Genomic DNA, 13,187 nt, shown 5'->3' with positions numbered 1-13,187 from the left:
ACTTTTGGTCATTATCAATATGTATGTATGTATATATATATATATATAGAGTTGTGTGTATAATATTTATTATAGTAATAATTGAAATCAATAAATAATATATTTCTTTCTTATTAATTTATAATTTAGGTTTTATTTTTGCTTCGCATTATAACAAGTTTCGTTTCTTCTATATATAGTATATATATTTCATTCCTTCTCATATTTCCGCTACAAACTGCACAAACCATCGTGCCCAACTTGTCTTTCTCTGCTTTCTCTATATGTAACTAACTACGATTCGTTTATAGTACGGCAGAACCGTTTTGGTATTTGTATTTTTTGTTTTTCGAAATTCGAAAATATCAACATATACGTACATTGTTTTCGAAAACAATAAACAATTACTGGCGCTTTACGTAGCAGTTAAATATCTTTCGATATACAAACATGCGATTTTTGTAGCGTTTCGCAAGACTACACATACAACATAGTTTCACTGGGATTAAAATTTAGTTATTTTGCCAACATCGTCGGATTTCTCTTTTTCAATGCTTACACAATCTTCATTTTTTCTATATTTTAGTGTTTTGTTTTTTTTTTTGTATTTTAGTTTTTTCTTTTTGTTTGCTTTACTGTTTTTATATCTAAACTGTACGTTTTCAAGTTAATATGTTTACACATATAAGAGCGTATGTGCATGTAAGTGTTCTAAAGGTATTACTATGTACTATGTATGTATGTCAAGTAATGTTATGTAGTATGTATGTAGTTAGGTGTATGTGCGCGTGTTTATAAATCATTCTCTAAATAAACGGCGGCCCCATTTCAGTCCATGTTTTACATTGAGTTTTTGTTTGTTTGTTTTGTTTGTTTTTAAATGACTAAAGAGCAGCCTTTCTTGAACTGTTGTTGTGGTTGTGTTGTGTCGAAAACATCCCCGCCTGGACTTGACCACCGACCCGACCCGACTAAACTCTCGACTCTGACTCCTGCCTTTTGCCGCTGCTAGTAGGGATAGTGTGTTTGTTTTGGTCTGTTTGTGTCTTACCATAATATAATATCATGCATTTTCTTCTTCGGTGTAACGGTATGACGACGATTGCGCAACAACTTACTTTAGAAAGCGAACAATTTCCATATTTGTCGCAAATAAATTATTGTTTTATGTCGCTTTTCTGGTTTAACATTTTGTGTTTTTTTTTTTTGCATTACAAACATATTTTCGCTTAGTCATATTGTTTTCGAACTCGTATATATTGTTGTTGTTTTTGTTGTAGTTGTAGTAGTAGTAAAGGAAGCTATTGTTGTAAAGTTGTGTCTAAGTTTTTGTTGTTGTTGTTGTGGTTGCTGTTGCTGTAGTGTCTCTTACATTGTTTTGTTTGGTTTTGTTTGCTTTGCTATTTGGGTTTCAATTCAAATTTTTCTGCCACAAAAACATCAAATATTCATCAAATTACAAATATTTTCTTTTTCATACGCATAAAATGTAGTAGCATCAATGTTGCTGTTGTTGTTGTAGTTGGTAGTATAGTCGTGTGATCATAGTTGTGGTTATGGATGCTGTCGTTAGTACCCTCAAAATTAACATGGGTAAATACCTAAAACAGAAAAGTAGATAGATGATAGCAATTGCGGGAAGTTGTTGGCCACTCGAAATAGTTACAGATATGAATGCGTGTAAATATGTAGTATAAACTTTAGAAATTATTTAGTGTAATAAACTCGAGGATCGTAACGAATAACATTTTCATAGCAAAAAAGAAATATTCGCTGTTGTAATTTGCCTAAAATTTTTGGTTTTTTTTTCAAATCATAGTTGATCGTTTTTTCAATCGTTCGACTTTTTCGTTAATTTTTATCGTTTTTCATTTTACTTTTTTCATCAATCGAACCCAACAGCATTTTATGCATACTTTTTTCGGATTCAAAATAGCCATTATGCCTCCATGAATTTTTTTTCGATAATTTTTGTACCGTCAACTAATTAAAATTGCACACATTATTTATTAAAATTGTATATTTATATGCACGCGTCATTTTTATTACTTTTGCCCAAATGATTGCCTTGATTTGCTGAGGGTTTTTACAATACTCACGGAATCCACGGTAAAGATTTTAGAAATAAAGTGAGAAAATCAAATATCTCGACAAAAGGTATAGAATTAAATGTGACGGTATTTTAAAGCTTTTGAGTTGCAGAATTCAGAAAAAATAGTCTCTTTGGTAACAAAATTACCTTGATCTTTTAAATGACTTTCAAATATAGTAGGCTTTTATTTTTGATTTTTTGTTTGCATACTGGAATGAACTTTTTAAAAGTTTTAATCACATATCTATTTTTGCTGCTCTTGCTTTTAAAGCTCTTCGCACTCTGCTTTTATTTCAAGAAAAGAAAAATAATCAAAAATTGTACTTCTGAAGGGCGGTTTTGAAGTCAAGACAACGTCTCATTCAAACAGACCTTTAAAAAGTCTTGAAAAGTAAAATCTTTGTTTTTTTTGTCGTTTCTTGGCCTAAAAACAGCTAAGCTAAGAATAAACCTAAACAATTTTCTAAATGCATTATTCAATCCTTGTGTTCATAGCAATTATGCGTTTAAAATTTTTTAAAAGTTCAATGCATACTGTTTTCAGGTATACCTCCAACAATCTTTGAAGGTCATTTTAAACAAGACTGTGCATTTCAAAAGCTTTAAAATACCGTTACATTTATTTCGCTATCACTTTTCGTTTTCAAGATATTTGATTTTGTCCCCATTTTCCAAAAATCGTAGAATTTCGAATTGTTTAAAAATTCTTTATTTATGAAATAAAACAATCCATATTTACAAGATAGGCAGCAGAATGGTCTAAGAAAATAAAACCACTAAATTTAGAGATCAGTAAAAAAGTTAGTTAAAAAATAAGTTTGCTCTGCTTTAAAAGGGCTTGTCCAGTTTGTGGCGAAGAAAATCTTTAAAAATTATTGATCCGGCGCTAGACACTCAATAATGGTTTTATTTATCAGTGCCTGGACAGATTCTGACATGCAAAATCTTAACTTAGTTAATTCCACCCTGTGTATATGTAAAACTATTATTTGTAAGAAATACGAAAATTGCCCGACCTGCGACATTTTTATATGAATTATCATATAAATTGTTCCGCTAAATCCGAATACGAAATCAGAATTTAAGAAAGTAGAACATTTTTTAACCGACTTTAAAAAAAAAGCAGGAAGGTTATCAAATCAACGAAATATTTTCTTTTTTTAAATGTGTTACTTTCCTCATGTAGCTTTGGACCACGTGAACCGTTTTCGATTATTCTTTTTAATCGGAAAGATGGTACCTCAAGAGTGGTCCCATACTACTTTGGTATAGTTGCGATCATTAGATCATGAAGAAACTAACGGTACTCGTAAAGCATTAAAGTCGGTTGTATTTTTTGCTTAAAAATTGCTTATAAAAATATAGTCAAATTTCTTGAGAGCTGAAAAAAGTGCTCCCGCATAATTGCAACTTGTTTTTTTGTGGCCAATCTAAAATTTTTTTGCATAGTGAAGTTTATTAACCCTATACAGCATGAATTACGAAAGAGATGAACAGCAAAATTTTAACTGTAAAAAACACGTTATCTACGTATCAACAAACTTATATCGAAAGAAAAAATGCAACCAAATCATTTATTTAAAATTTTATTTAGCAAAAAAAGTTTATGGAAACAAAAGAAAACAGTTGGGTAGCGATTATTGATGTGTGAATTAAAAAACTATTTTTTTTTTTTTTTTTACAAGAATTTGCGTTTTTCAGTAGTTTTTCTATTACGCGAATATACGCTTTTCGGCCACGCACACAAAACTGAGGTTATATTCAAATGTTATCTCACCATAGTAGTTCGTAGTTAACTTCTCAATGCACTTAATTAATTTGAGTCATTTTTATAACTCTCGTTAGGTGGGAAAAATTTCCAAAGTAGAGACACAATATTTGGTTTCGTATGCGGTAGAGGGTTAAATTTTCTTCTTCCATGTCAACAACATTTTTCAACCGAAATAGTATTTTAGGAGCTACATATACAAAAAAAAGTCCTAAAAAATTTACTTTCATACATTCAATTTAGATAATCAGAGCCTTATGGTATTTGCGAAAGATCATACTTTGACGTTCAAGAAAGAAACCGAAAGTAAACAAATTTTTTCATGTTGATGTATGTACCGAAAATGTATAGCACACACCTAAACTACTAATCAGGGGGTTGGAAAATGATATCGGCATAGATAGCCAATTAATAAGCGTCTCCCAATGTAAAAAGAAATGTTGCGACTTGCCAACTATACCCGAAAAAATTTCCAGTTAATTGAGTGAGTGTATTTTTTTTTTCAAATCTCAAAAACGGTAATTAGGTTTTACCTCAAAAACTGCTCTACTTTTTGATATTTTGACTTCATATTCGAAATGATGGTCAAATGCCACAAACAGGAATCTCTTGCGTAACATAAAAAAAAAAGTTTTTTATTTCAACTGCAAAATGATTGATATTTATTTAGAAATCGCCAATGCAAACCGGCTTTTAAATACGAATAATTAAATTAATTTAAATGCCACTTAATTTTTGAACTGAAATTGCGCCGAAAATGCTTATTTGGCTACACTTTTGGGCCGGAAATTTAGTAATTAAAAAGCCTACAAACGCATTTTTGAAAGTTTTCGCACTCTTTTTAAGGAATGGTGAAAGAGAATAATGAAAGCTTAGGCAATACTTTTTAAATCCCAGATCTAAAATTGGATTCTTACATGTTGTTGTTGTAACAGTTTTTAAATGCCCCATTATTGCATCATTTAGCTTCACAGGAGCAACTTTTTCTTTGGCTGATAAATTTGTTTCAATGACTAGAGCAAATTATGTATTTTGAATTTGAAATTTTGAAAATTATGGTTCAACGCGCAAAATCCGCTAAGAATTTGCTATTCGATATTCCTTGGGACACGCATGAGGTTGTCGAATTTCTTGTCGGCCTGTATAAACGATCCAGCTTGATCGCGAAAACCCAAAAGTCTAAAGCGAACGATCAAATATGGTTTGAGAAAAAAAAAACGTCTCAAGAAATTATTATAAAGCAAAAACGTTGTTAGTTTTTTCACATTCGAAAAATTAAAATAACTATTATTTTTGTCCCTGCAGAAGTTATGTTTAAACTTGTATATACTCATACATAGCACTATAAAATACCTGTGAGAAAAGTAGAAAAATGTGAGCTTGTCGTTGTCATTGACTAAAAAAACTAAAAAACTAAAAACTAAAAAAAAAAATCATATACACAATATAAACAAAACCGTTAACTTGCAAACGAAAGTAATAAAATTTTGAAATTAAATTTTCCATAAGATGCGAAAATAAATATTAAACATAAGTATACATACATATTAATTAAACTATTCTATCTATGTAGGTATGTATGTCTATACTGCTGCTGTTGTAGAGGCGTGGCAAATATAGTTGTTTCAAAATGTTGTATATTGTATACAATTACATATGTACATACTTCTGTACATACATATGTATATTGCAACTAAGAAAGCAAGATGCAAATGCTCATCCTTTTTTTAATTACCTTGATAGTTTTGTGGCCAAATGGCGGGTACATTCTATAAATTTCGTGTGTGCGAATTTAGTATTTTCCAACGGCAATAGCAATAGCGTACATGTAAAATAGAATTTAAAATTTTCATTTTAATTCGATTAATTTTATATTATTATCACACATACATATATGTACATTAGGGTGGTCCAAAAAAAAAAGTTAAGTCGGAAATTCAATGCTTTCACCCCCTAGGATTGTTCTATACCGAAAAAAAGTATACCCCTGTTTTTTTATTTTAAAATCAAAATATATTTAGAGGTCGCTCAAAGCGCTCAAAGTTTCCCATGTATTTTGTATGGGGAAAAAAAGACTTTTCGTAGAAATGGCATAGAATCCATGGAAACTATTTTTTAAGGGTCTCCGAAAAATCCCCCCAAAAAAATCAAATACTCAAAAAGAAATATACAAAAGAAAAAAAGAAAAAATAGTTAAAATTAAAAAATGTTTAAATAAACAATTGGGCATCATTCTCTGAAGTCCTCTGAAGAGAAGCAGAGTTTTCAGATTGAAAAATTTTGATTTTCATGGATTCTATGCCGTATCTACGAAAAGTATTTTTTCCCCCATACAAAATACATGGGAAACTTTGAGCGCTTTGAGCGACCTTTAAATATATTTTGATTTTAAAATAAAAAACAGGGGTATACTTTTTTTTTCGGTATAGAACAATCCTAGGGGGTGAGAGCATTAAATTTCCGATTTTACTTTTCTCCCATACATTTTTGGACCACACTAATGTACATACTAAAATGAATTTCGTCAACTTACCGCCGCACTGACCATTGGCACGCTATAGTACTGATAAAATGGTTGATATTGCATTGAAGGTGGGTAAATTGTTGGCACGCCTGCTGCTGTAAAATCAGTAACTGTTTGTTAAGAGGTTATGCTTATTATAACTGATCTGCTAAATGTTGTTTTCATATTTCAAATAAAATAAATTGCGAGTTACCTGGCGGATAGACCGTGGCGGCGAATTGATCAATGGGCATATTACTAATCGGGGCTGGTGGTGTTGTTGTATAATAGACAGCACCATTCGTTGCAACAATCGACTGGAATGTACGTATGTTTTATTAACAATTTATTTTGACTTATTATTAAAAAAAAAGAATAGATAAACGAGTAATGCCAAATATCCTCTAGTCATTGAAGGGATAAAAATGAAAAAAAAATATAATAAATGTGTACCATTTCAAAACTGGCATGTGGACACAAATTTAGTGACTGATATTTTTTAACGTAATAACATCGGCATTTACACTGGCGGTCACACATAACTTGCCACCACTATTTGTTTTAAGTGAGGTAGAATATTGTAAATTAAAAATATTAAATAAATCAAAACTTCAAATTTTTTTAAAAATTTTAAAATTATAGATATAAAATTTTCATAAAAATTTCATTGCAGTTTTATAGCTCATTTAATTTTAGTGTAATAAAGTGCAAGTTTGACATAGCTCAAGATTTTGTTTGATTTTTTTTTTACGATGTTGCGTACTTCCCCTTAAAAAAAAAAAGGATGCGTTATATGGAAAAAACAGCGCATGACCGTCAGAAAAAAAAAATGCAAAAATCATTAAGAATTTTAGGCCACTTCGAACTTGCACATCATTTCATAAAAATTTATATTAAAAGGTTGGAAATATTCATGAAAATTTGTTAAATTTTTCTAAATTTTGCACAAAGTTTGCAACTTTTATTTGCATGGTTTTTGTTATAAAGTGAACTACATTCATTTTTTTTATTAATATACGAAATGATAATTCATAAAAAATGGTAACAAGTAGCGGTGTGCCGGATAGAGATTTTAAAAATAAAAGCCTGATTCGGATGGATATCCGGTAGATTGCTGCCCTTTATAAATTTTACAATATTGTTTTTTTTTTTTGTTAAGCAACATACTTATGACCAGATATGGATATGGATATGGAGGGAACACTTTTCCGCCCTACTAAATGGTAGCAGCACGGAAAGTTGTGGAGAAGAAGAACCCGAGCCGGCAGTCGATGATGACGGAGTCGACGTTCCACCGCCTGACTATGACGAGGTACGTATAGCAATAACGCGGCTGAAAAACAACAAAAACGGCTGGAGCTGACAGCCTGCCAGCTGAGCTATTCAAGTACGGCGGCGAGGAGTTGTGCAGAATATGGTCAGATGAACGCATGCCCGACGACTGGAATTTAAGTGTGCTCTGCCCAATCCACAAGAAAGCTGACCCCGCCATTCGCGCCAACTATCGCGGGATCAGCCTTCTAAGCACAGGTTACAAGGTCTTATCGATAGAGGTCCGATTTTGCCCATTTTCAATACCATCCGTCCTACGCCCGAAAGAAGTACACGTTAAGATATTTCAATTTTTACTCGAGTTATCGTGTGCACAGACGGACGGACGGACAGACGGACAGACAGTCACCGCTTAATCGATTTCTCTTTTCATTCTGATCATTTATGTATACATTTGTCTATACATATCTATCTCAATTCGTTTTGCCTGTTACAAACAACCGTTATGTGAAAAAAAAACAAAAAACTGGGTAAAGCTTCTTTGAAGAGGGAGCTAGCTAACCAGGATATTTGGCAATGATGTGGATAGGAAAACGATGAGTACACAAGACAGTACAAGAAAAAAGGCAGCGATTTAGAAATGGAGATATATTTACAGCTAACCCGTATACCCAGAAAACAGGTTCCTTTAAGAATTTCGAAATTTGTAAGAGGGTATTTCTAACAAATTAAAACAACACCTCTTTCAATGCAATCTTCTTTTAATATTTCATTTTAACGCATTCTTTAATTATAGTATGTAAAGTATTTTAAAGAAAGTTTAAGATTAGTTCTAAAGAGCTACTACGCTCCGCTCAACACCGAGTAATTACGCCAACTGCCTTCTTCCGCAAATTCAGCTTATCAGGTGTTGCCGATTACCATTCGTTAGGGTTGCATTTTACTGTCGCTCACAAGTGTTGCGCAGGATTGCATTTCATTGTCTTTTATTTGTTTATACTGGCGGTGAAGTATCTCTGCGCACCACCTTCCTCAGTGAACCCAGAATCGGGTAGCATTTATGTTGAAAATAAAAATAGATTTTTACCCGATAATTCGGAAATTCTTCTTTTCATAATTAAAAATATTAAAATTGTTTACTTTAATTACTAATGGTATCTAACATTAAATTGGATTTTAAAAATACAAAAAAAAAAAATTCTGAACTAGATTTTTTAATTGCCGGATAGTCGGATAACAGGAAAACGGCCGGATAAGCCGGATTCCGGATATCAAGCTGACACCCGGCACATCGCCAGTGACAAGCTATGCGTGGACGCCAATATACAATGTCTAGTTTTATTATACATTTTTTTCTTTAATTTAATGCCTGGTGCTAAGCTGGCATAAAATTTATAATCCATAATTGAAAAAATAATAATTTGTCAAAACCGATGATTCATGACTTCTGCTGGATTCCCACTGGGCATTAAATTACAAACAATTTCAATGAAAAATGTGTGCATTAAAAAAACCGGTGTCACTGCGTTAAAAATAAAAATCCTTAAGTCTGTTGTGCCATTTTTTAATGGTAGAAAATGTCATTTCGGCATTATGTCAAATTTCCACTGGGCATTGACTATACATCACAAAAGTTTTAATGACTAATGCCGAATTTCCACTAGGCCGAAAAATGTTGTACTACTAAAAAATGGCTTGTGGAAACAGACTTATTTTGAACGAATGAGGCCGATTTTTTAATGCCCAAATTTTTCATAAAGTTTTGTTTTTGACCATCAATGCCTAGTGGAAATCCGTCATAAGTTGGCCATTAATATGTACTTGTGTCATTACGTTATAAATGATGAGGTTGTTCACACGTGCCTGGTTATATTTTTTACTGAGTTTACAACAATAAAATACACTACACAATAATAATTTTTAACCAAATAACCTGATAACCACGCAAGTGTGAACAACCTCAATGTTATTTAGGCTATTGCCAATTTGATGCTTAGCGGAAACTCGGCATTATGCTAGCCTGTCACTGGGCAATGGCAAAAGTTTGTGAAAACACGAACTTAAGACTATAAGTTCCTTTTCAAATGGCATTTTATGGTATAAATTTATTTTAATTTCCATGCCTAGTGACGGGTCATTGCAGGCTGCGAGTCCACATTAACATTTATGGGAATTAGCGCAGGCGACAGCTGTCGCTACTTCACCACCAGATGAAGATAATAACACCTGGGAGAGCAGTGACCGGAGGCTACGCACATTCACTCTCTGCCGCTCTGAAACTGATAGGTTTCATTAGAGCTTTAGAACTAGACAAGGTTTTGTGATGGGTTCTGAGAGCACAATGGACCCAAGGGCTAAGTGCACATTAGACCGTACTAGAAGAAAGGGTTCGCCGTACACCCCTGATTCCTAAGGGATTTTTGTAAGACAATTTGGGCTCGCCTGTCTAGCGTTAACGGATACGTTGATTTGGCCTTTTTGGAAGCCCTCTTTAATGCTCTTTTTCATTTGACTCTTGGTGCCATTTTTTGAAGATGTCTCTGCGCCATAAAGCGGAAGGAATACTTTATGTGTTATATGTACATATTTGCTGATTAAAGTAGTAAAGTGTATTCTATTTTTATGCCATTTTTTTAGATTAACTTTAATTAACATTTTTTGAATATGTACACTGCTGGAAGAAAGTATTGGTACATATAATTTTTCGCAATACAGTGAAACCTCCCTTGGGCGGACACTCACCGTCAGTCATTTTTTGTCCGCCCAAGAGAGGTGTCCGCTTAATGGAGGGGAAGCCTATTTTAGAACTTTTTAATGTTTTAATTAATTGAATAGTCACTATTTCTTATTTGAATAAAAGATATTGATATTACATCGTTCAAACAAAAATGTGCATGTATTTTTTCAAAAGTGCACATTTCATTTATGTGCGTAAGTACATATTCAGTAATAACAAAATAAAAATAAATATTACATTTTAGTCCATAAACTACATAAAATCATAGATTCATTACATAAAAAACTGGGAAATTGTCGATTGACGTAAGTTTTATTTTTTAATTTTTTTCAGTGTCAGTACCTTTTTCATCAACAGTTTTCATGTTTTTATCAGTCTCCAAGGGTTTCTGACAATTCAAATAACGAACCTAAACCACTGCGCAAACCAAACTAAATGTGTGCATAACAATCACATTTTGTGCGGGAAGTCCCCTTTTTCCATTTACTAGTCCGCCTATGAGGAGTTCGCGTCCGCTCAACGGAGGTTTTTGTTTGATTTGTTATGAAAAGAAATCTTAATGTCCGTTGATAAGAGGTTCGCGTCCGCCCAATAGAGTTTTTGTGTCAATTTTATGCAAAATAACTGTCCGCGTCCGGCCAAGAGAGTGTCCGCTTAAGAGAGAGTAATTTGTTCCGAAATTTATACTTAAAACTTGGTATAGAGAAAAATGTCCGCCCAAGGGAGGTGTCCGTCTAATAGAGGTGTCCGTTAGGAGAGGTTTCACTGTATATACATAATTTTGCATTCAGATTTTTTTCCCGCTAATTTTGTATTAAAATATTGTTTATACTACAGTTTCTTCCATACAAAGTATGTTCGAAAATTTTTTTTCTATGGAAAAAAATAACGCGATTTTTTAGCAACTTTAAATTAGCACTTTGTTATACTAAAATTTAATGGGATACAAAACTGCATTTTCAAAAAAATTCTGACTTCCAAAAAATCTTATTAGTAAGCTGCAAATTCGTATGCAACTTTATTGAATTTTAATGAGATTTGCACAAAGTTTAAAATTTTTAATTTTTATGGTTTTTGTTGTAGTACATATTTTTATAAATTATTTGCGGAGGAAATTAAGATAAAAAATTTTTCATACATTCATGGAGTGCTTGACAAAATTGTAGGCCGATTTTCCAATCGCCATTGAAATTACGAAAAATGTGTGCCATTTAAAAAATGCCATGTGAATTTAATGGCAATATTTGTTAACGTTTTGGTACGGGTATTTTTTAAAATTCAACTTTGTCATTCAAATTTGTGCCATTTAATGCTTAGTGGAAACCAGGCATTGCTCAAACGTTACCTGTAATTTTTTATTTTTATTTATTTTTTTTTTATAATTAATTTAAAGTTGTATTTGTAAATGGGTTTTCTTATGCCTTCTACGTGATTCTACTTCAGTTTTAGACAAATAGTGGTGGTAATCTTTATTTGGCGTATACTTTATTTTCTAAAAATAACACTAATGGTGATTTCGTTTCTAACAAAAAATCTTGCGATTGTTTGATGTTACACTCAACCCTGTAAAAGGGCATGTGTTTGGGTTCTTGTCCTTATCCAAAATATTTTCATTTTCAGTGCAACCATCCCCCCTGCCAAATCTTCAACGGGCAGGAAGGAAATGTGCCTTTTTCTGGCCTTACAAGACATGTGACATTTTAAGAAATGAACACAAAATTTGCTCACCGTTTGCCCTTATTTTAGAATCGAACACGAAAAGACAAAGAAGGGGCAACCAAAATGCGAAATTTTTTTAATTTTTTGGTGGAAACGAAAACACCATTAACTAACTTAGCTTTTAGTAAATTATTTTGTGCATACTCACTTGTTTTTTGATAGCCGGAGCTATGTTCAGTTTTCGATCCCTTAGCACGACGCATTCACCCTGTAGATATGAAAACGTTGTGAAAGTAAAAAATGAAATAAAAGGAGAGAAAACGAAGAAAAAAATAAATCAAATTCAATTGCAATTCTAAACGGTGTAACATTTCAAGGCAGCTCAATACAAAACGTTTTAGAAAAAATGCTTTAGCTTCTTCAACAAACAAACTCTTGGAACAGTTTTTTTTTTTTTTAATTTTTAATGATTTCAAATAACGAAAAATCAAAAAAAAAATATATATTTTTGTTTTACTAAAATATTAATGGGAAAAGCTCTTAGAAAGTATAACAACTAATACTCCAAAAATATGTACGAACATTTGTTTAGAAAAAACACAGCAGAAATTGAACGTCGATTATGTGAACGAAAAAAATTTTCTTTTTTAATAAATACTCACTGAGAACCAATTTTGTTTTTTTTTTTTTTGTATAAATTAACCAATTAAATTATGTAACGCACAAGCACAGTGGCTGCAAAATGAAACCAAACGTAACAATAACTATAAATAAATAAAAATCTAACGCACTTTCGAAACTTGGCAAATGTACAACGAAAATTAATTTGTGATAAACCGACAACAATAGTTTTAATGGTTAATGAAAAATCAGATACAACAATATATGTATGTAATAAAACGAAATAATAATGAACGTAAACAATTTAAGAAGATTAAAAAAAAAACATATTAAATATTAAACAATAATTAGCGGTAGAAACGACAAACTGTTCAAAGACACACTACGAGGCGGTAAAAACGCTGAAGGAGACACTGCAGAAGTAAAAGACAGTTCCTGCTAATTTACACTAAGCACAATTGGTTTCATAATCGATATACATATGTATGTAGATGCAATGCTGGAAAATTTTTTTTTTTCACGCAGATTACTGTAATATGTAGACGCCAGCATCCGT

The 13,187-nt window shown here is 32.1% G+C and overlaps 1 protein-coding gene across 2 annotated transcripts; it reads right to left on the bottom strand.

The window, feature by feature from the left end:
* Positions 1–831: 831 nt before the first annotated feature.
* Positions 832–12,278, bottom strand: LOC118754932 (protein boule-like; the record flags this gene model as incomplete). Of its 2 annotated transcripts, none has more annotated exon segments than XM_036489799.1 (5): positions 832–1,580; positions 5,575–5,608; positions 6,373–6,473; positions 6,557–6,659; positions 12,219–12,278. In XM_036489799.1, coding segments are annotated over 5 exon segments (315 nt in total), but the record flags the coding sequence as incomplete, so codon positions are not given.
* Between the last annotated feature and the right edge of the window lie 909 nt (positions 12,279–13,187).

This window comes from Rhagoletis pomonella, unplaced genomic scaffold (assembly GCF_013731165.1).
Source record: "Rhagoletis pomonella isolate Grant_MI unplaced genomic scaffold, Rhpom_1.0 Rhpom_scaffold_04941, whole genome shotgun sequence".
Lineage (NCBI taxonomy): Eukaryota > Metazoa > Arthropoda > Insecta > Diptera > Tephritidae > Rhagoletis > Rhagoletis pomonella.
This window is presented reverse-complemented; position numbering and strand designations above follow the sequence as displayed.